Raw genomic sequence first — 24338 nt, 5'->3', positions numbered from 1 at the left:
GTGATACTTATCTTTCTTTGACTGGCTTACTTCACTTAGCATAATGTTCTCCAGGTCCATCCATGCTGTTGCAAATGGTAAGGGTTCTTTCTTTTTTACTGCCACACAGTATTCCATTGTGTAAGTGTACTATAGTTTTTTTTATCTACTCATCTGCTGATGAGCACTTAAGGCTCATTCCAAATCTCAGCTACTGTAAATTGTGCTGCTATGAACATAGGGGTGCATTTATTCTTTCTAATGAGTGCATTGGGTTTCTTAGAATATATTTCTAGAAGTGGGATCACTGGGTCAAATGGGAGTTCCATTTTGAATTTTTTGAGGAAACTATACTGTTTTCCACAGTAGCTACACCAGTCTGCATTCCCACCAGCAGTGTACTTTTCTCCACATCCTCGCCAACAGCTGTCATTTGATTTCTTGATGATAGCCACTCTGACAGGTGTGAGCTGGTACCTTATTGTTGTTTTGATTTGCATTTCCCAGATGATTAGTTACTCTGAGAATTTTTTCATATGTCTCTTGGCTTTCTGTATGTCCTCTTTGGAGAAGTGTCTATTTATGTCCTTTGCCCATTTTTTAATTGGACTGTTTACCTTGTTTTTGTTAAATTGTATGAGTTCTCTATATATTTTGGAAACTGACTCCTTATTGGATGTATCATTGGCAAATATGTTCTCCCATGCAGTAGACTCTCTTGTTATTTTCTTTTTAAAAAAATACTTTTATTGATTTTTTACAGAGAGGAAGGGAGAGGGATAGAGAGTTAGAAACATCGATGAGAGAGAAACACCAATCAGCTGCCTCCTGCACACCCCCCACTGGGGATGTGCCTGTAACCAAGGTACATGCCCTTGACCAGAATCGAACCTAGGACCCTTCAGTCCACATGTCAACGCTCTATCCACTGAGCCAAACCAGTCAGGGCTCTTGTTATTTTCTTGATGGTTTCTTTTGCTGTGCAGCTGCTTTTTATTTTGATGTAGCCCCATTTGTCTATTTCCTTCTTAGTTTCCTTTGCCCTAGGCATTGTATCCATAAACATGTTGCTGTGTAAGATGGCTGAGATTTTGGTGCCCGTGATTTCTTCTAGGATTTTTATGGTTTCCCAACTTAAATTTAAGTCTTTTATCCATTTTGAGTTTATTTTGTGTATGGTATAAGTTGGTCTTATTTCATGTTTTTGCATATATCTGTCTAATTACCCCAACACCATTTCTTGAAGAGACTGCCTCTGCTCCATTGTATGCTCTTGCCTCCTTTGTCAAATACTAGTTTAGTATAGTGGTGTGGGTCAATTTCTGGGTTCTTAGTTCTGTTCCATTGCTCTGTATGCGATACTTGTACCAGTACCAGGCTATTTTGATTACAGTGGCTTTCTAGTATAACTTGATATCTAGTATTGTTATTCCTCCAACTTTTCTCTTTCTCAAGCTTGCTGCAGCTTTTGAGGTCTTTATTGGTATAATTTTTAGAGTATTTTTCTAAGTCTGTGAAATATGCCATTGGTATTTTAATAGGTATGCATTGAACCTAAAGATTGCTTTGGGTAGTATGGACATTTTGATGGTATTTATTTCTGCCAATCTATGAACATGGTATATTCTTCCTCTAGTTTATATCTTCTTCTACCTCTTTTTTCAATGTGCTATGGTTTTCTGAGTATAGGTATTTTACCACTTTGGTTAAGTTTATTCATAAGTCTCAATTTTTTGTTGTTGTTGCAGTGCTAATTGGGATTGTTCTTTTATTTCTCTTTCTGAGCGTTCAATATTGGTATATAAAAATGCCATAGTTTACTGGGTGTTAATTTTATATCCTGTTATGTTGCATCCCTGTCTTCCTATTCTTAGGGAAAATGGTTTTAGTTTTTAGCCATTGAGTATGATATTGGCTGTAGGTTTGTAATATATGGCTTTTTAATATGTTGAGATATGATCTATTTCTACTTTACTGAAAGTTTTTATCAAAAAAGGGTGTTGGATTTTGTCATGCTTTTTCTGCATTGATTGAAATGATCATGTGATTTTTGAGTGTTGCAGTCTGTTAATGTGATATATCACATTTATTGATTTGTGGATATTGTACCAGCCTTGCATTCCTAGAATAAATGCCATTTGGTCATGATGTATGGTCTTTTTAATGTATTGCTGGATCTCATTTGCTAAAATTATGTTGAAGATTTTAGGGTCTGTATTCATCGGGGATAATTCTCTTTCTTTGTAGTGGCTTTATCTGCATTTGGGATTAGGGTAATGCTGTCCTCATAGAAAGTGTTCCTTTCCCTTGGATATTTGGAATAGTTGAGGAGATTAGGTATTAGTTTTTCTTTGAATGTTTGATAAAACTTCCCTATGAAGCCATCTGGACCAGGACTTCTGTTTGCTGGAAGTTATCTAATTACTGCTTCAATTCCATCAGTACTTACTGGCTTATTCAGGTTTTCTGATTTTTCCTGATTGAGTTTTGGAAGATTGTATTTTTCTTATTTGTCCATAGTCTGACAAAGCAGTTACCTTTTTGCTTAAGACAGTTCTTCAGAAACCATTCCATTTTGGGAAATCATAGTATAAAATTGAAATGGCGGTTAATACCCATATACATCTTCAATGTGATTGTAGTATGTTAATAATTCTTTGTTTCCTTCATGTCTTTAAAAAAAAAAAAATAAGGACAGAAGAACCTTTATATTTCAGTTTTCAGAAGAGCTGATGACATTGGAGGAAAACTCGTCATCAAACTTGTCTGGCCCACTTTCTCTTTCTTCTTACTGTCTCTAATTTACACACTTCCCTCCCCTGTGTGGAATCAGGGAGGAAAGCTCTAGGGGGAGATTAGAGCTTTGTCTCATACTCCAGCCAGATCTTTTTCTCCTTAAAATAAAGAGTTTAAGCCTCAAGCTTGAAAGGAGATTTCTTAAGTAAAACCACCTCTTGTTTTTCCAGTGTTTGGATGGGACTATCATGTTCAACGCCTCTTGTAAGTAGTTTCTTGGTTCAAGTCAGCATACTCAGGGAGATGAGGAATTGCCAAAGGAAACAAGACTTTGAAAGGATTGTTCTCACTGATTCCAGGGTACACCATCCTGTAAAGCACTCATTCAGCGAGACTTCATTGAGAACCTTCACTTCATATATGAAAACTCTATCACCCAATATCACCTCATTGATTTAATTGTGAAAAAAGAAAAACAAACACCTCCTGTGTGCTGGGTGCTGGGCATACTGCAGTGGGACAACCCAAGACCTCTGATGGGATAGATACTGAGTAGGGGCAGTGGCCACCCAAGAGTGGCTGTGATAGGTTGTTTCGCAGAGACCTGGGTGAGTAGGAAATAAAAATAATACAATAAAGGAAACCAACTGAGTTCATAGGTGTTCTATCTCAGAGATAGAATGAAAATTATAACAATGGCTTTTAAAATTATTCTTAAGTAATGTTTACATTGATCATTGAAAAATTCTCTTATAATCATCATTTCCCCTCTTCGTTTGGATACAAAGGGAAGTGAAAAAATCCAAAACTTGATATCTTTGAGATGTCCAGTGGAAATACTAATTAGGTAGCTACAAAGTACAGTCATGCACCATTTAATAGCAGGTATGTATTCTAAGAAATGTGTCCTTGGGGAATTCATTGTTGTGTGAACATCAGAGTGCACTTTTGTAAATCTAGGTGGTACAGCCTCCTGTACATCCAGGTAGCCTATTGCCCCTCCGGTACAAGCACATACAGCATGTTACTGTACAAAACAAGATTAAATCAAGCACAGGAGAAAATGACGCCATCGAGAGATGTAATAAACATGAGGTATATGAAGTTGCTGCCCATATAACATGGGATGCTGTTTCACAGCACACTTTTCTTTATCATTAGAAAAAAAAAAAAACCACTATAAAACAGTGATTAAAAGGGTAGTGTAGTAAATACATAAACCAGTGACATGGTCCTTTATTATATTTATTAAGTATTAGGTACTAGACGTAGTTGTATGTGCTGTACTTTTATATGACTGGCAGCACAGTGGGTTGGTTTACATTAGCATCTCCATAGACACGGGAGTAATGCATTGTATTACATTACCATGTGGTGATAGCCACACCAGTTAGACAGTAGTGATTTTTCAGCTCCATTATAATCTTACCAGAGGCCTGGTGCATGATTTTGGGGGGTCCCTTGGCCTGGCTGGTGAACAGGGCCATCTTGTCCACTCCTGATCGGGGCCTACTGGCAGGGGTGGGGTCGCGGGAGCAACCATGGGAAGTTGTCTGGTCATGGGAGCTTGGCTATGGGAGCACACTGACCACCAGGGAGCAGATTCTGCCTTGAGCATCTGCCCTCTGGTGGTCAGTGCACATCATAGCTACCGGCCAGTCTTAACCGTTGCTTGGACTTTTATATAGAGAGAAGATGGGACCACTGTCATATATGTGGTCTGTTGAACGAAATGTTGTTATGCAATGCACAGCAAAGATATAGTCCTTTTTTCTTCTTTATTGTTTAAAGTCAGCAACCAAACAGCATTTCTCTTTTGAGATTGCTATTCCATGTGATAAAGTGATGGCATTTAGGTCTGCAAGCAAGAAGAAGATTGCATTTCTGCCTGTGAAAATGATCAACTGCCTCCTCTGGTATTTGAATTTCATGACCAGGAGTATGAGTCCGAAATGACTGTGTTGTTTCTGTCCTGTTAGCAAAAACCTTCAAAATCCTTTGGTGAACCTATGAATTTGTCTCTTAGCATTGCTGGGGGGAAAGTGTAGCCTACAAAAGTTTAGGCTCTTCCAGAGCCAGAGGAGAAAGGCAAGCATAGCCATCTGTGGGATTGACATTGAGTTAAACCTGTGACAGGTGAGGACTTTTGCTTTGAGCTACAGGGAATAGGCAAATAAAGCCTGGAACAATAGATGTAGAACAAACAGATTCATGTGGTTGTGAGAAGGCAGGTACAAAATACTGTGTAAATGTGGTGGTGGAGAGGTGTCACTTTAGGAATACTGTTTTTCTTAGTGGCTGTATCTTGTATTCCTTAGCCAGAAGTGTGCTAAGGTTCCTTCTTATCCACAACCTCACCAGCACTTATTGTATGACTTATTAATGGTTGCTATTCTGGCTGGTTTGCAGTGGCACCTCATTGTCATTTTAATTTGCATCTCTCTAATAATTAGTGACATTGAGCCTATCTTCATGTCTCTTGCCATTTGTATGTTGTCTTTGGAGAAGTATCTATTTAGATTTTCTGTCCACATTTAATGGGGTTGTTTTTCTTTTGGTGGATTATAGGAGTACTTTATGTGTTTTGGAAATTAACCCCTTACCATATGTATTATTGGCAAATATGTGCTCCAATACAGTGGATTCCCTTTTCATTTTGATGCTGATTTTTTTTTGCTTTGCAGAAGTTTTTTTAGTTCAATGTAGTCTCATTTGTTCCTGTTTCTCAAGAATGTTGAGGCTAGGGGACCCTACCCCCCTCCCTATGTGGGAGTCTGTTCTGTGGTACTCTTTCCCCCTCCCTACTTTGGAGTCTGTACTTGTTCTTTAACAAATCTCCGCCTTTGCTATACCGAAAAACAAAAAACAAAAACAAAAACAAAAACAAAAACAAAAACGAATGTTGTGGCTATTTTGGGGTCTTTTTCAGTGTTCTGTATCTCATTTGAATGTTCAGAACATTCAAATTTATATGCAAATATAAATTTTTTGCATATTTCTAGATCTGTGAAATATGCACTTGGCATTTTAATAGTGATTGCATTGAATCTAAGGATTGCTTTGGATAGTAGGCACATTTTAATGATATTAATTCTACCAGTCCATGAACATGGTATATTCTTCTGTTCGTTTATCTCTTTTTTCAGGGTCCTGGGCGCTTGCTCAGTGGTGGGGTTGTGTGGGAGAGGTGGGAGGAAGTGAGTATTAGGTTAGGGAGAGATTGAAAGCAAAGCACAGAGCAAGGGAGGCACAAATATACCCAGGTAGCATGAGTCTGCTGCTGGAGGTGCAGTGTTCCCAGTGCAGAAGTAGTGTACTATTTCAGGTCAGTCCGGAAAGAAGGTGTGGACACCACCAGAGCAGAGACAGCAACAGAAATCCAGGTCTTCTTTTCAGGAAATGAAGGGTGCTGCTGATGGTGGTTGCTTGAAGGCAGAGAGACTGATGTCAGGGTGAGCACATTGATTAGGTTATTTCAGCTCAGCTGTCCAGGTAAAAGGTGAGAGGTAGTCTCATTGCAGTATCTGGGGGAGTTAGAGCCTGTAAGCCCTGGTGGATGAGTGAATGTAGTGTAGAAAGGCATGATAAAAAGGGACAGGAATGATAACTTCAGGTCTGAAGCTGATGCTGTGGGATTTCCAAGTGTTGATGGTAGGGAACTGGCCAGAAATGCGGATGAGACTCGGGGAGAGATCTGTGCTAGAGAAAAAGATGTGAGAATGATCAGGGCAGAGGTAATAGCTAAAACTCCAGGAAGGGATCGGCCCAGGGCAAGTGGGAAATGTTGGTAAGATGACTAGGGGGGTTCAGGGGCGGGGTGCTGGTTTTGTACTAATTTTGTACTGTTCTGGGCGGGAGAGGCTCGATTGCTTTTGTGGGAATTAGGGGAAGAGTTATACAACTGCTGTATAAATACAGACTAATGTTTAAGTTAGAATCCTAAATAGAGAGTTACAACTGAGGATAGAGGCAGAAATGCAAGGCTTGCGAAGGGCAGAGTACAGAAGAAGGGGTGAGGAAGATAAGGAAATGTGTTGTGGCAGGAGGACAGTTGAAGTTGTTCATGGCAAGGGTGACTTGTTTTCATCGAAGTAAAGTAAAAGGCAGATGCTGTGCCAGGTGTGGGGCTGGAGGCTGCGAGACCATGAAGATGGATCAGCAGGCCAACACAATCAACTGAGAGTTGAGCAGTCTCCCTGGGCCTCTGCTCTTTATTTTCTGTCTCTTTAGGTGCAGATGAGAAAGAAGTTAGAGAAGAGAGTGAAGAAGAAAGAATATGGACCCTGCTGAAAGAACAGAAGCTGAGAGAAGAAAGAAGGCAGAATGAACAGAAAGCTTTGGAAAGAGAACGGAGAAAACTAGAAAAACTGGATCGAGAAAAGGTATAATAAGCATAGCTCAGTTCTCCATGCTAGTAGGTAACTTTTAAAAAGCTTGCTGCAGGCATCCCAATCCTCTCCTGTGCTTAAGCCCACTGAAAAGGGCTGTACATGGGCATAATAGGAGTCTCATAGGAAAAGGGAGCTTTGCAAGTCTGTGAGCATGCATTCTCATGTTCCTGAAAACACACTCGGAAAGGAGATGGACTCTGCTTTGCTGTAGAACTTCCCTGTGTAAGGGGTTTCAAGGTCAGCTGGCTAGGACCAGAAGAAACTGGGGGAGGTGGCTGCCAATCTGGTGGCTTCCTCAGGCTGCCCTGCCCTCCTCCCTCCTCATTGTCTTTGACTTTCTATGTCCTGATTCTGGTCCCAGGCAGATGGATTACCCTGCTACTTCTCATGCCTGCTGGACCTTACGTAGATTAATCTTCTGTATCATGTTCCTTGAATTCCTGGCTCATTTGATCTGGAACACAGACACTTTAGGCACAGTAATTCCTATTCTTCATTACATGATATATTTGTGCCACTTTGATAGTAGCAACGAATGAAACAGTTTTCTGTCATGCACATGTCACATAAAGAAACAGAGTTATAGTACTATGTGTTTTTCAAATGTATATGTGTATCTCCTATTTTGCTGGTCATCTATTTACAGCGGATTATTGAAGAGTCTTTCAAGACGTAAATGGAGAAAGAATTAGAAGTGAGTGCTCAGGAAATGAAAGACAAATCTGTTTGTGGTGAATATGCTTTAAAGAAATACATGCATAACACCCAAAAGGACCAAGACCTGAAGAAGGTGGATAAGGTACTGATGCTATGGACCAGTGGTCTGTATGTGAGGATGTGAGGGCTTCTGTGGTTTGTTAGAAAACCTTGGGACAGGAGTTGGAGACAAAAGGTAACAGCAGAGGAAATCCAAAATTCAAATGGAGCCTCAAGTCGTATGTATATTACACTTCTGACAAAATGTTATCTCCTTTGCTTGGGCCAAAGAGTGAACAGATCTTGATTGGTAAGGTTTGTAAAATTGGAGCTATCTCATTATTTTCAGAACAAGAATGAAAGTGCTATCAATGAAAAACAAATGGATTGGTACTATCTGAGACATGAATTCTATATAATAAAATCCTAATATGCAAATGGTTGAACCGCAGAATGACCAGTCATTATGATGGGCACTGACCACCAGGGACAGATGCTCAATACAGAAGCTGCATCCTGGTGATCAGTGCGCTCCCATAGGGCTCATGGCTGGCGAGCGCAGCCGTGGTGGTGGGAGCCTCTCCCACCTCTGTAGCATCGCGAAGCGATCAGTGGGACATCCCCCGAGGGCTCCCAGAATGTGAGAGGGTTCTGGCCGGGCTGAGGGACCCCCTGAGTGCACGAATTTCATGCACTGGGCCTCTAATATATTACATAAGTCTAGAATACTATGGCTATTGAGAATGCGCACAGGACAGTTAGAGTGCTTGCTAAATTTCACATCTAAAAGTCAACGTTTTGGACTCAAATTATATTTAGGCAGTCCTCGGGTTACGTTGAACTTGATGTATGTTGTTTTGCGGTTACATCACTATCTCCCATTTACAGTGTTAATAAAAAAAAGTTCCGTCATTTCGACATATGTACATATGTGCTTTGTTTTTTATTATCTGCCACAAGTAAAGGTCAGGAATTGTTATCTTGCTTTAATTTTTTTTTTTTACTCTTTCACTTCATTACTGCTGTGTATGTGCTCCATGTGAGTGATGTAGGTGATTCTATAGGTGGGTTCCGACTTAACGGGGAAAATCGCATTATGTCGCGATATAACCCGAGGACCTACTGTATATTTCAAAAAGTTTTCAGCCCAACCAGCATGGCTCAGTGATTGAGTGTTGACCTATGAGTCAGAAGGTCACAGTTTGATTCCTGGTCTGGACACATAACCCAGGTTGCTGGCTCGATCCCCAGTGAGGGACGTACAGGAGGCAGCCAATCAATGATTCTCATTGTTGATGTTTCTATCTCTCCCTCTCCATTCCTCTCTGATATTTTATTTTATTTTATTTTTTATTTTAGTATTTTTTATTGTTTTATTGCTTAAAGTATTATAAAGAGTATTACATATGTCTCCTTTTTTTCCCGCCCTTGACAATCCCCTGGCCTCGCTTACCCCCAGTGTCTTATGTCCATTGGTTATGCTTATATGCATGCATACAAATCCTTCAGCTGATCTCTTGTCACCCCTCTCCAGCCACCCAGCCCTCCCCGGCTTTCCCGCTGTAGTTTGACAGTTTGTTTGAGGCAGCTCTGCCTCTGTATCTATTTTTGATCATAAGTTTATAATGGTCTTTATTATCCATAAATGAGTGAGATCATGTGGTATTTTTCCTTCATTGACCGGCTTATTTCACTTAGCATAATGCTCTCCAGTTCCATCCATTCTGTTGCAAATGGTAAGAGTTCCTTCTTTTTTACAGCAGCATAGTATTCCATCGTGTAGATGTACCACAGTTTTTTAACCCATTCATCTACTGATGGGCACTTAGGCTGTTTCCAGATCTTACCTATGGTGAATTGTGCTGCTATGAACATAGGAGTGCATATATCCTTTCTGATTGGTGTTTCTGGTTTCTTGGGATATATTCCTAGAAGTGGGATCACAGGGTCAAATGGGAGTTCCATTTGTAGTTTTTTGAGAAACTCCATACTGTCTTCCATAGTGGCTGCCCCAGTCTGCATTCTCACCAGCAGTGCACGAGTGTTCCTTTTTCTCCACATCCACTCCAGCACTTGTGTTTTGTGGATTTGTTGATGATAGCCATTCTGACAGGTGTGAGGTGGTACCTCATTGTTGTTTTGATTGGCATCACTCGGATGATTTCAGTGACTTTGAGCATGTTTTCATATGTCTCTTGGCTTTCTGAATGTCCTCTTTTGAAAGGTGTCTATTTAGGTCCTTTGCCAATTTTTTGATTGGATTATCTCCCTTTTATTAAGTTGTATGAGTTCCCTAGTTGGAGATTAAAAACTTATCGGTGATAACATTGGCAAATATGTTCTCCCATGCAGTGGGTTTTCTTGTTGTTTTGTTGATAGTTTCTTTGCTGTGCAGAAGCTTTTTATTTTGATGTAGTCCCATTTGTTTATTTTCTGTTTAGTTTCCAATGCCATAGGAACTGTATCGGTGAAGAAATTGCTTTGGCATATGTCTGAGATTTTGTTGCCTTTGGATTCTTCTAATATTCTAATGGTTTCTGGTCGTATATTTAAGTCCTTTATCCATGTTGAGTTTATTTTTGTGTGTGGTGTAAGTTGGCGGTCTAGTTTCATTTTCTTGCATGTATCTGTCCAATTGTCCCAACACCATTTATTGAAGGGACTATCTTGACTCCATTGTATGTTCTTGCCTCCTTTGTCAAATATTAATTGAGAATATTGGTTCGGGCCCGTTTCTGGGCTGTCTGTTCTATTCCATTGATCTATATGTCTGTTCTTGTGCCAGTACCAGGCAGTTTTGAGAACAGTGGCTTTGTAATACAACTTGATACCTGGTATTGAGATCCCACCTACATTGTTCTTTCTCAGGATCGCTGCAGCTATTTGGGGTCTTTTTTTATTCCAGATGAATTTTTTGAGAGTTCGTTCTAGGTCTGTGAAATATGCCATTGGTATTTTAATGGAAAGTGCCTTGAATTTATACATTTCTTTGGGTATTATGGACATTTTAATGATGTTGATTCTACCAATCCAAGAACATGAATATTTTCTGAATAGAGGTCTTTTACCTCTTTAGTTAAGTTTATTTCTAGGTAGCTTAGTATTTTTTGGTGCGATGGTAAATGGGATTGCTTTTTAAGTCTCTCTTTCGGTAAGTTCACTATTGGTGCATAGAAATGCCATAGACTTCTTGGCAGTAATTTTGTATCCTGCTACATTGCCAGATTCATTTATTAAGTCTAATAGTTTTTTGATGGAGTATTTAGGTTTTTTTATGTATAATATCATATCATCTGCAAATAAAGACAGTTTTACTTCTTCTTTTCCAATTTGGATGCCTTTTATTTCTTCTTCTTCTTGTCTAATTGCAGTGGCTAATACTTCCAGTACACTGTCAAACAGGAGTGGTGAGAGTGGGCATCCCGGTCTTGTTCCTGTTCTTAGGGGAAATGGTTTTAGTTTTTGCCCATTGAGTATGCTGTTGGCTGTGGGTTTGTCATATATGGCTTCTATTATGTTGAGGTATGATCCTTCTATTCCTACCTTGCTGAGAGGTTTTATCAAAAATGGGTGTTGAATTTTGTCAAATGCTTTTTCTGTATCAGTTGATATGACTGTGTGTTTTTTTTCTTTCAATTTGTTTATGTGGTATATCATGTTTATTGATTTGCGGATATTGTACCATCCTTGCATCCCTGGGATAAATCCTACTTGTTCATGGTGTATGATCTCTCTTATGTACTGCTGGATCTGATTTGCCAAGATTTTGTTGAGGATTTTGGCATCTATGTTCATGAGGGATATTGGCCTGTAATTCTCTTTCATTGTGTTGTCTTTACCTGGTTTTGGAATTAGGGTGATCCTGGCTTCATAAAATGAGCTTGGAAGTGTTCCTTCCTCTTGGATTTTTTGTAGTAGTCTGAGGAGGATAGGTTTTAGTTCTTCCTTGAATGTTTGGTAAAACTCCCCTGTGAAGCCGTGTGGTCCTGGGCTTTTGTTTGCTGGAAGCTTTTTGATGACTCTTCAATTTCTTCCATAGCTATTGGCCTGTTGAGATTTTTAGATTCTTCCTGATTGAGTTTTGGAATGTTGTATGTTTCTAGGAATATGTCCTTTTCCTCCAGGTTGTCTAGTTTGTTGGAGTGGAGTTGTCCATAGTATTTTTTAACAATCATTTGTATTTCTCTGGGGTCTGTTGTTATTTCGCCATTATCATTTCTGATTTTGTTTATTTGGGTCCTCTCTCTTTAATTCTTGGTGAGCCTGACTAGAGGTTCAACAATCTTGTTTATCCTTTCAAAGAACAAGCTCTTGGTTTCATTGATTTTCTGTATTGTTTTTTTTGTCTCTATGTCATGTATTTCTGCTCTAATCTTTATTATCTCCTTCCTTTTGCTCCTTCTGGGCTTTCCTTGTTGCTCTCTTTCTTATTCTTTGAGAGGTAGTTTTAGATGATTTACTACCATTTTTTCTTGTTTGTTGAGATAGACCTGTAGAGCTATAGACTTCCCTCTCAGGACTGCTTTCATTGTGTGCCATAGGTTTTGGATTGTTGTGTTTTCATTGTCAGTAGTTTCCAGGATGTTTTTAATTTCTTCTTTGATCTCATTGGTAACCCAATCAATATTTAATAACATGCTATTCAGCTCCTAAGTGTTTTTATTTCTAAGTGTTTGAAAATGTTGAGTTGTTTTTATTCTAGTTTATTTCTAGTATTATGCCCTTGTGGTCTGAGGAAATGCTTGGTATGATTTTAATCTTCTTGAATTTGGGGAGACTTTGTTTGTGACCCAGTATGTGGTCTGTTTTTGAATATGTCCGATGAGCACTTGAGAAGAACGTATATTCCGTGGCTTTGGGGTGAAATGTTCTGAAGATGTCAATTAAGTCCATCTGATCTAGTGAGTCATTTAGGATTGCTGTTTCTTTACCATTTTTTTTTTTTGTCTAGAGGATTTATCCAGTGATGTCAGTGGTGTATTAAAGTCCCCTACTATGATTGTATTGTTGTCAGTCTCTCCCTTGATATCTTCCAGGAGTTTTTTTTTTATGTATTTGGGTGCTTCTGTATTGAGTGCATATATGTTTTTCAGGGTTAAATCCTCTGTATATTCAATCCTTTAGTATTATGAAGTGGCCTCCCTTATCTCTTATTATGGCCTTCACTTTGAGGTCTATTTTGTCAGATATAAGTATTGCTACCCCAGCTATATTTTCATTTCCAGTTGCCTGAAAGATATTTTTCCATCCCTTCACTTTCAGTCTGTGTGAGTCCCTGATTCTGAGGTCAGTCTCTTGTGGACAGCAAATGTATGGGTCATGTTTTTTGTTTTTTGTTTTGTTTTTTTGTTTGTTTGTTTTTTTTATCCATTCAGCCACTCGATGTCTTTTGGTTGGAGCATTTAGTCCATTTACCTTTGAAGTTATTATTGAAAGGTACTTGTTTGTAGCCATTTCTATTTTTTCTGTGTGTTTTCTTTCTGAGCTTTTTATTTCTTCTTTTTACACTGATCCCTTTAGCATTTCTTGCATTGCTGGCTTGGTATTGATAAACTCCCTTAGCCTTATTTTGTCTGTGAAGCTTCTTATTTCCCCTTCAATTTTGAATGATAGTCTTGCTGGATAGTGTATTCTTGGATTCATTGCTTTGCTTTGCATCACTGTGTAAATTTCCGTCCATTCTTTTCTGTCCTGATGTGTTTAGTTGAGAAATCATATGATAATCTAATGGGAGATCCCTTGTATGTAATTTTCCGTCTCTCTCTTGCAGCCTTTAAGATTCTCTCTTTGTCCTGAACATTTGCCATGGTAATTATGATGTGTGTTGATGTGGGTCTTTTAAGGTCACCTTGTTTGGGACTCTCTGTGCTTGTGTGACTTTTTTCTTCCCCACCTCAGGGAAGTTTTCTGATATTAGTTCTTCAAATAGGTTTTCTATGTCTTGTTCCTCTTTCTGTTGTTCTGGCACCCCTATTATTCGCATGTTGTTTCGTTTCATGTTGTTCCATAGCTCCCTTAGGCTCTCCTCCTGTCTTTTAATTTTTCTTTCGCCAATTGCAATTCAGTTTGGGAGTTTTGCTTCCCTGTCTTCTAATTCGCTAATTTGGTCCTCCGCTTCTCCTAGTCTACTGTTGAAACTTTCAATGGTGTTTTTTATTGCAGCTATATCACTCTTCATTTCTTCTTGGTTCTTACATAATTTATTGATTTTTTTTTATCTGTTTCTTCTTGCTTCTTGCATAAGTTGTTGAGTTTTTCCTTCATCCGGTTTATGCACTCTAGGACCCTTAATCTGAATTCTTTTTCTGTCATGCATGCCTCGGTTTCACTTAGCTGCTTTTCTGGCGAGTCCTCCTTCTCTTTCTTTCGGGGGTTTCTTTGTGTACCCATGTTTGATCTCACCGACATATCTAGATGTTGAGTCATTCAGCGACTGCTCCTTGGGTGGCAGTGGCTCCTCAGGCTGTGGTTGCTCCTCTGGCGGTTATTGTAGCAGCTGCTCCTCAGTTGGCAGCAGCTCCTCTGGTGGGTGCTGTTCACAGTTGTGGTGGCTCCTCTGGCTGGTGGGGGGAGGCTTCACACACAGAATCTGTTCCTGAGACAGAGGATGTGCTGATCACGAAGCTGCTGTTCCTTGGTTGGGGCTGGCTACGCACGCAGCTGCTACTCCTTGACCTGGGGCGGACTGCTCACGTGGCCGCTGAACCTTGATTGGGGGCTGGCTGCATGCTGCTGTTGTTCCTCTGTGGTGGGCTGCTTGTGGGGCTACTGCTCCTAGTATCGGCTGCTGCTCATCAGACAGGTGCAGGCTGTTGTGGCTCTGCTCCTCCGGTGCATGCTGTGTAGAGATGCCACTCACCAGATGTGGCCGGTCTGCTCATGTGGTTGCTGTTTCTTGGACCGGGTTCGGCTGCCGCTGCTCCTCGAATGGGGCCAGGCCACTTGCAGAACTGCTGCTCCTCGGATGGGCACACAGCTGCTGTTCCTTGGATTGGGCAGGCTGCTTGTGCGGCTGCTGCTGCTTGGACAAGGGCAAGATGCTTGTTCAGCTGCTGCTCCTTGGACAGGTCAGACTGCTCATGTGGTTGCTGCTCTTCGGACGGGGAAGCGGGCTGCTCACACAGCTGCTGCTCCTTGGATAGGGGCAGGCCACATGAGGCTGCCTCTCTTTGGCTCGACGCAGGCTGCTCACGGGGCTAATGCTCCCTGGACAAGAGTGCACCGCTCACATGTCTTTTGCTCACGTGGTTGAAAAAATAATGTGTACAGAAGTAGGAAATAAAGGAACAAACAACAAAAAAAGAAGAACAAAGAAAGAAGAAAGAATAAAAGCAACAAACAAAAAAAAGGGGGGGGGGACGACAAAAAAGAAAAACAAAAGCTAACAAAATAATAAATAAAATTGAAAAATTGAAATGTCATTCCTTTGGCTGGGTTAAGATCCCAGTTTTCTGGAATGTCTGTGATCTTCTGATATTTTCAAAATCATTTTTTTAAGAGTTTCAGAGAAATCAAAATCTACACTAATAAAAGAGAAAAATGGTAATTGGCGTACGGCACTACCCTTTTCATTGGGTAATCAGGGCTATATGCAAATTAACTGCCAACTGAGATGGCAGTTAACTGCCAACAAGATGGCGGCTAATTTGCATATGTAGGCACATGCAGGGAGGCGAAAGGGAAAGCAGGAAGAAGCTCCCTGCCACTGACAGTGATGGGAAACCCAGGGGGGAGCTAAGAGGTGGGGGGCAGTTCAAAGGCGGCCCTGGGGCCACCTTTGGCCTGCCCCCCAGCCATGATCGGAGAATCAGGCGCCTTTGCCACCCTGGCCAGTGATAGCAGGAAGTAGGGGTGGAGCCAGCGATGGGAGCTGGGCACAGTCGAAACTGGCAGTCCCGAGAGCTAGGGGTCCCTTGCCTGTGCCTAAAGCGGAGCCCATGATGGCGGGGCCGCTGCAGCTGCGGGTCCCCGCTACCCGAGCCGGATGCCTCAGCCAGAGGCGTCCTGCAGGGGCAGGGGCGGAGCCCGTGCGATGGCGGCGCCCCCCGCTGCCACTGCGGGTCCCCGCTGCCCGGGCCGGACGGCTAGGCCAGGGGCGTTAGGCCTGGGCAGGGGCGGAGCCTGCAACCACTGGGAGCTGGGGGTCCCCTGCCCAGGCCTAATGCTTCGGCCAGAGGTGTTAGGCCTGGGCAGGGGCAGAGCGGGGGATCAAGGCGCTGCTGCCACTGCGGGTCCCCGCTGCCCAGGCCGGACGCCTCAGCCAGAGGCATCAGGCCTGGGTGGGGGGCGGAGCCGGGGATTGTGGGGATATGATGGTCCCCTTGCCCAGGCCTGAAGCCTGGGTTAGAGGTGTCAGGCTTGGGCGGGGGGTGGAGCAAGCGATCAGAGGGAGATGGGGGTCCCCTGCCCAGGCATGATTCCTGGGCCAGAGGCCTCAGGCCTGGGCGGGGGTCAGAGCCAGTGATCGGGGGGAGATGGGGGTCCCTTGTCCAAGCCTGACACCTCTGGCGGAGGCGTCAGGCCTGGGCAAGGGGCTGATCAGGCGATCGGAGGGTGATGGGAGTCTACACCTCTGGCCGAGGCATCAGGCCTGGGCAAGGGGCAGAGCCAGCAATCGGAGGGGTCTGGGGGTCCCCTGCCCAGGCCTGACGCCTGGGCCAGAGGCATCAGGCCTGGGCTGGGGGCAGAACCAGTGATGGGGGGAAATGTGGGTCCCTTGCCCAGGACTGACGCCTCTGTCAGAGGCGTCAGGCCTGGGCAAGGGGCCGATCCTGCGATTGGAGGGTGATGGGGGTCAACGCCTGAGGGCTCCCAGTATGTGAGAGGGGGCAGGCTGGGCTGAGGGACACTACCCCCACACACACACCCGGTGCACGAATTTCGTGCACCGGGCCCCTAGTTGTTTAATAAAATTAATACATTAATACACCTCTAATTTCAAAATTATTCTTTCTCCTCTTTTCAGAGCTCAATAAAGAGTGTCAGAGAAGACTCACAAGTGGACAAGCTGCTCCCTAGTGATAAAGATTAAAGGTATGCTTTCCCCAACATTGTGTTCTTATGCAAATCATTCATCACATTGCTGACTTTGTTAGCCCAAGAGCATTGTTCATATGTTGAGGTCTGCCTCTAAGAAACTATTGAATTAATCAAAATTACTGACTGCCAAAAGAATCTTTTACATTTTGAAGTTATGATATGGCTACTGATTAGGAAAGGAATGAGAACATTAGAAAGGTCCCCTAATGAACTGACAAGAATTTAACAAATTTTTAAAATTTTTGTCTTTCTCTAATTTAGTTTCACAGGGCTGTCTCATGAAGAACCAGATGACTTCTGGTAACCACCTGTGTTGCCCAGCTTTTTTCTCATGTAACACAATGTAATAAATACAATTCTCAATAAAAAATGTTTGTTTAATACAGGGTGGTTTCTTTTTCATCATTTAATTTGGTACTCTAGTGTATAAAATTAAAAATAATCAGAATTCCTCATACTTAGACCTTTCATTACACTAGAATGAGCTGTTACGTGTTTTTTTCCTCATTTTTGTGTTAGATATTTCTTTGAAAATCATGTTATTGGTCAAATTTCCGGACTGCATTTTGGTCGTTTCTTCTGTGTTCCTTGCTCTCCAGAGTTGGGCTATTGCCTGTCAAACCAGAGGCCATCTTCCCCAGCACCATCCTTCTGATTTGTCCCTCAAAATAAAGACAAAGGTTTTTCATTCTAGGTGCCAGAAACAGCATAGTACACTGGGCTTTATTTCTGACATCTTTGTCTTGAGAATGAACCCAAACCCTGAGAAGAAAAGGTAACAGTTACTGAGCACTTACTGACTGTGTGTCAGGTATTCTTTAAACTTGTACCTGTATTAACTCACTTAATGCTCATATCAGCCATATGAAGTGTGACTGCCTGCATTTTATAGATTAGGGAACGTGGGACACAGAGGTTAGAGACTTGACCAAGGTCTTGTGACCATCCAGTTGTGCAGCCAGGACCCAGGTGTCTAGACCAGCATCGCTGCCTCTAGCCTGGGCTGTGCTGGAGCTGCTTCTATGGAATACATCCCAGGACTGGGAATGTCTCAGCCCTTAGAAGCTCTTCCAGAATGGCCTTTAGAAAATGCACTTCACCCAAATCCAGCCTAACACAGGAAGGATTTATCTGGTCAGTCCTTCCATGAAAATCCTGGAGTGGATCATCTTCCTTTACAAATACAAGCTAAGCTGAATTGTTTTTGCCATTAATACTTGTCTAGCCCTTGAGTTCTACAACAAAATGATAAGGCTTTTTAGTGTTATTCTTTAGGCTTTAAGAAATTTATCTTTGAAGTATTTTTAATCCTTGACAATATGTTTTTCATTTCTTAGTTTTTTTTAATTTTTGAGACGGGGACAGAGAGAGACATCAATTTGGTTGCCTCCCCTACGTGCCTGACCAGGGATCAAATCTGCAACCTGGGTATGTGCCCTGACAAGAAATCAAACCTGTGACCTTTTGGTGCACTCCAACCAAGTGAGCCACACCAGCCAGGGCTATTGAAGAATATTTTGGAAAGTAATTGAAAGAATTTAAGCACTATTTTTTTGTCACAATTAGCATAAGCAAAACATTTACTCATGTTGCCACCAAGAATTTGACATCTCTTGCAACAGCTCTTAGATAACATTATTTTTCTTCCAGCTTTATTGAGATAAAATTGACAGAAGATTGTGAGTTTAAGGTAAGGTATATAATGTGTTCATTTGGCACACTACTGCAGAATGTTTGCCACCATGGAATTCAATGACACCTGCATCATGTCATATAATTATCAAATATTTGTGGTGAGAACATTTAAGACCTGCTCTCATCAATATTCAATTATACAACATAGCATTATAACTATAGTTACTATAACACATAATAGATTTCCCAATCTTACTCATTCCCTAACAGGGAGTATATGCTTTTTGGCCAACATCTCTTTTTGCCCACTACTCAGCCTCTGGTAAACCCTTACTTTAGTCTCTGTTTATATGAGTTCTTTTTAAGATTCCACATATAGAGATTTAGCATTTGTCTCTGTAATTTATTCACTTAGCATACGAATCATCCATGTTGTTGCATATGCGAGGATTTCCATGTCTTCTCATGGCTGTGTTTCTAGGAATTTATCCAGGATGTTCAATTGTTGGCCTGTAATTGTTCATAGTAGTCTCTTACACACACCCACACATATTTTTCTCCATTCATCCCTTATAGACACTAGGCACTTAGGTTGTTTCTATATCTTGGCTATTGTGATTAATGCTGCATTATATCTGCTAACATTGGAGTGCAGAGTCTTCAGTATTCTGTTCTCATTTTCTTTTGATAATACCCAGAGGTGGAATTGCTGATCATATGGTAGTTCTATTTTAAATATTTTGAGGGACCTCCATATTGTTTTTCATAGTGGTTGGACCAATTTACATTCTTACCAAGAGTGCACAAGGGTTCCCCTTTTCTCCATATTATCACCAACATTTGTCTTCTTTATGATAGCCAACCTAAATGTGTGAGGTTATAGCTCATTGTGGTTTTGATTTTGCATTTCCCTGATTAGTGATTTTGAACACATTTTCATGTACCTGTTAGCGATTTGTATGTTTTCATTGGAAAAACGTCTTCAGTTCTGCCTATTTTTTGGATTAATTGTTTTTTGTTTGTTTTGGCTTAGGTGCATTTTATTGGTTTTCTGTCAGAATCCTTCTACAAAAGGGCAAAGTTAAAATCTAAGTCCCTAGTAAGGCAGTGAGAACCCTCCCCTTTACCCAGAGCCCTCCACCCTTCTCATGTTCATGGAGGTGGAGAGGGGGCTAATTCCATCCCACTTAGTGGGCTCCGTTAAAGTCATAGGTAACATACAAGTTTTACATTTGTCACAGACGTGTTAGAAACCCCAAAAGGGGAAAGACCTTCCCCCTAACTCACCCTGCCCCTCAACCCCACCCCTCACACGTTGGTCCTGGCTGCAGGAGCCTGTCGTTAAGAACTGGTGCCATCCAGCAGGAGTTCTAACCCCAAGAAGGCCACGGCCAGGTTATAATCCAGGAACATCCGTCCTCCAGCAGCACTGCGGAGCCCAGCACCATCTCACTCCCGGAGGCCGGCTATGTGCAATCTGGGCCAGGGAGAAGCCGAGGATGGGCAGGGAGAAGCCGAGGATGGGGCCGTGTCCGGGAGCTGGTGCAGGTAAATGCAGTCAGACTTGAAGGGGCAGCGGTCATTCCCCCGCGCAAAGTACCAGCATCGGATCTGGCTGGTCCGAGCCTTGAAGTTCCTGATGATTTGCACCTTCTCTGCCCCCCTCACTCACCCAGAATTTGTGGGGGATGATGTAGCTGGAATAGACACGGCACTGGGGACAGGCCTTGATGACATTCAGCGGGAAGTGCTGGCGGCTCATCCGCCAGGTGCTCAGGCAGCCCAGGCAGTGGGCTTGTGTGCAGTTGGGCAGGATGCCGAAGATCCGCTTGCCCTCCGGCTTGTCCCACACCTTGTCCATGCAGATGCCACACACGACATCGCGGCTGTCTTGCTCGCTCGCAAGGTCCGTGCTCTGAAGTGGGGCCCAGAGCCCCTGGGCAGGGTCTGACTTAGGCCGAGACTTCTGGGAGTAGCCGTGATCTCCATCAGGTGATGTCAGCCACCAAGCTCCTCATTCCGGCTGGCCAGCCCCTCGAGGCCAGGCTCCGTGTCCCAGATGGCCTCAGCCTCGGTCTCAGCCCCTCCCTAACCCACAGCCACTGTGGGCAAGTAGGTGGGCTCGGAGCCCCTGCGGGTCAGCCCCAGCGGGGGTCCTGGCTGGGTGACAAGCGGCTAGGAATGGCGGCGGCCCCCACTGCAAGTGGCCCGGGGGCTGCGGGTGCTGATAGCTGCAGCAGTCTCCATGGAAGCAGAATCCTCGCTGAAGTACCTGCAGTCCTGGGACGCCTTCCTGTCTTGAGCAAAATGGCAGCTGGATCCCGAGTGATGGGCCCGTCAGGTAAAGGTCCTGAATGGCCACTGGGAGTGGGGTCTGTCCTCCTCACCATGGCTGCCGCCACCGCCACCGCCATCCAGCCCTGCAGGGTCCATGCCAGCTGTAGCTCCTAGTGCCTGGATTAATTGTTTTTAAAGTGTTTTGCTGTTGAGTTGTATGAAAGGGACAGAATATATACTTTGGATATTAACCTCTTATCATATAATAGTAGATGAATTGTGAATACTTCCTCCCATCCTATCTAGTTTGCCTTTTTATTTTGTTGATGATTTTCTTTGCTGTGCAGAAGCTTACTTTGATATAGTCCCACTTATCTGTTTTGGCTTTGTTAGCTTTGCTTTTGGTCTTAAACCCCCCCCCCCCCCGCCCCAAAATAATTGCCAAATCTGTTAAGGAGCTTGCTTATGTTTTGTTCTAGGAATGTTACTGTTTCAGGTCTTACATTCAAGTCTGTATTCCATTTGGAGTTGATTTCTGTATAGGGTGTAAGATAGGGGTCCAATTTTTATTCTTTTGCATGTGCCTACCCAACTTTCCCGATAAAATTTGTTGAAGAGACTTCTTTCCTTATTGTACATTGTTGGCTGCTTTGTCATAACTTAATTGACCATATAAGCGTGGATTTATTTCTAGGATCTCCATTTTGTTTCATTGATCTATGTATATTTTTATGCCAATACCATACTATTGATTACTATATCTTTGTAACATATTTTGAAATCAGAAGTGTGATGCTTCCAATTATGTTCTTAACATCATTTTAGCTATTCAGATTTTTGTTGTTTTGTGATTTTATACAAATTTTAGGATTTTTTTTTATTGCTATGAAAAAAAATGACTTTGTAATTTTGATAAGTGTTACATTGAATTTTTAGATCTCTTTGGGTAATATGAACATCTTACCAGCATTCTTCCAGTTGAGCATGGAATATTTTCCATGTATTTGTGTCTATAATTTCTTTTATCAGTGTCTTACAGTTTTCAATGTATAGATGTTTTATCTTTGTTAAATATACTCCTAAGTATTTTCTTATTTTTACTAGAGGCCCAGTGCACGAAATTCTTGCACTGAGCGTCGGGGGTCCCACAGCCCAGCCTGCCCCTTCTTATAGTCCGGGAGCCCTAGTGGATGTCCTACTGACAGGGAGTGGGCCTAAGCCACAGTCTGGCAGCAGAGGCTCAGAGCAGGCCCTCTGTGTGTGTGTGTGTTTGTGTGTGTGTGTGTGTGTGTGTGTGTACGCTGGGGGCCTTCCCCCAGCCGCGTCGGAGGCTTGGCGAGCAGGCACCCCGTGTGTGTGTGTGTGTGTGTGTGTGTGTGTGTGTGTGTCCGTGTCCACTGGGGGCCTGCCCCCAGCCACACTGCTGAGGATTGGAGCAGGCACCCTTCTGTGTTGATCTCTCAGGCTCCTGGCCGCGGCTGCGTGTTGTTTCCTCCCTTGAGCGTGGCCAGGGTAGGGGGGAAGCTTGGCTTCCTCCATCACCGGGGGCAACTCAAGCCTCCTGCTCCATGGCTGCTGGCATCTTTGTTGGGTTAATTTGCATACTCTCCTTGATTGGCTGGTAGGTGTAGCTTAGTGACACCAATTTGCATGTTTCTCTTTTATTGGTGTAGATACTGTTGTAAATGATAGTTTTCTTAATTTTTCTTTCTGATTTTTCATTGTTAGTGCTTTGATTTTTATATATTGGTTTTTCATCGTTTACAGATTTTTCTTATTGGTTCCAACAGTAGTAGGGTACTTAGGGATTTCTATATATGATACCATGTCATTTGCAAATAGAGACACTTTTACTTCTTTCTGATTTGGATAGGTGGGTTATTTATTTCCTAATTGTTTTGGCTGGGTCTTTCATCCTGTGTTGCATAAAAGTTACAAGAGTACACATCCTTCTGATTTTAGAGGAAAAGCTTCCGGCTTTTCACTGTTGAGTATGATGTTAGTTGTGGATTTGTCATATATAGCCATTGTTGTGTCTCAACAAACTGGTATTGGCACAAAAACAGGCATAGATCAGTGGAATAGAATAGAGAGCCCAGAATTCAATCCACGCCTTTATAGCCAATAAATATTTGACAAAGGGGGCAAGAGCATAGAAGGGAGTAAAGACAGTCTCTTCAGTAAATATTGGGAAAACTGGACAGATACATGCAAAAAAAAAAAATGAAAATAGACCACCATCTTAAGCCAATCACAAGAATAAACTCAAAATGGATTAAAGACAAATATAAGTTGTAAAATAATAAAAATCTTAAAAGATTACAAGTAGTAAAATTTCAGACATCTCTTGAAGCAATATATTTTCTTATTTGTCTCCAAGGAAAGAGAAACAAAGGAAAAAGAGACAAATGAGACTACCTAAGAGCAAAAAGCTTCTGTACAGCAAAAATGTGGCAGAAATCATGGGAGAACAATCAGTTAACTCTCTGAGGGAGGAAAGTTTAACCTTTATTTCACAGATCTGCTAGTCCAAGGAATTCCAGATTCAAAGCCAGAACTGAACTAGTGGGGAGGCTCTGACCTATATATCTCCTCCTGTGATGGGCCCCAGAGTCCCAGCAGCTCTGCCTGTCAGTCTTGGCTCCGCCCAAGTGGGCTGTGGCAGGGACCTGGGATTAGGCTCTGCTGCTCCACCCAAGTTCAATACTCATTCTGCAATCAGAGGCATCAGATACTGAAAGCATGTTCTAGTAGAGTCAATATTAAAAGGCAGAAGAAAAGTTATTCAGATATAATGCACTTGGAAAAATGGCCAAAGTTATTAAGAAAAGGCAAATATAAAACAAGAGGGTGCTTTTACCATAGAGTAATTTCATAAACTAATGCAGAAATTAAGAAACATTGTGGTTATTTTCAAGTAACTGTAGAGCAAATATCTTTCCTATGAAAGGTCTTTTACACAATAAAAATCAATTACACGAAAGACCTAAAAAATGTAAACAATGTTTATTTTGGGTAAATAATAACTACATAATTAACATAAAATAATTAAGTGAATTTCAAAATCAAACTTAAAAATTACAAGCAAAGCATGCAGTCTGTGCTAACTAATTTCTAGTAGTAAAAATACATTTTTCATTTTATAACTATTTCATTCCAAAAAAGTAAAAATTCTGATTGGGAATTTTTACAGTTGATGTGGCAACACTTTTTCACATTTATTTCCCTCATCTTTCCTACAAAATCTACATTTCAAGTTCCTTATATTTCAACATATTTAACACTTTCAGATCCAGGAACAGTTTTTCTTCCCATAAAAATCTTACATGTAATTTGAGAACTGGCTTTGATAAATCAGCTACTACTCAAAAAGAATTTACAGTTACCAATTTTGTGGGCTCTGCAAGGAAAGACTGTGTTGGGGGAAAAACAGGCCCGCCCATAAAAGTCCTTTATCACAGAAAATAAATGGGTGGTCTTTATTTTACTTCAAATCTTTATCTGATTTATTCAAGGGGCATTTATTTGGTAGTGATCCATGTAATCAAAGAGCTAAGTAATATTGAGGCAAACAACTTATCTGAC

The 24338-nt window shown here is 41.9% G+C and overlaps 1 protein-coding gene across 1 annotated transcript in view; it reads left to right on the top strand.

Moving 5' to 3' along the window:
• Positions 1 to 24338, top strand: part of LOC308512391 (centriole and centriolar satellite protein OFD1-like) — a gene marked incomplete at both ends in the record, with an annotated part of 323346 nt that overhangs the window by 36464 nt on the left and 262544 nt on the right. The window contains 1 exon segment of the mRNA XM_081082156.1: positions 6946 to 7097. Within this exon segment, the coding sequence (XP_080938282.1) occupies positions 6946 to 7097 (152 nt within the window).

The sequence above is a fragment of the Myotis nattereri genome, assembly GCF_964212035.1.
Source record: "Myotis nattereri genome assembly, chromosome: Y".
Classification (NCBI taxonomy): Eukaryota; Metazoa; Chordata; class Mammalia; order Chiroptera; family Vespertilionidae; genus Myotis; species Myotis nattereri.
Note: the sequence above shows the minus strand (reverse complement) of the source record. Positions and strands in the feature narration are given on the sequence as shown.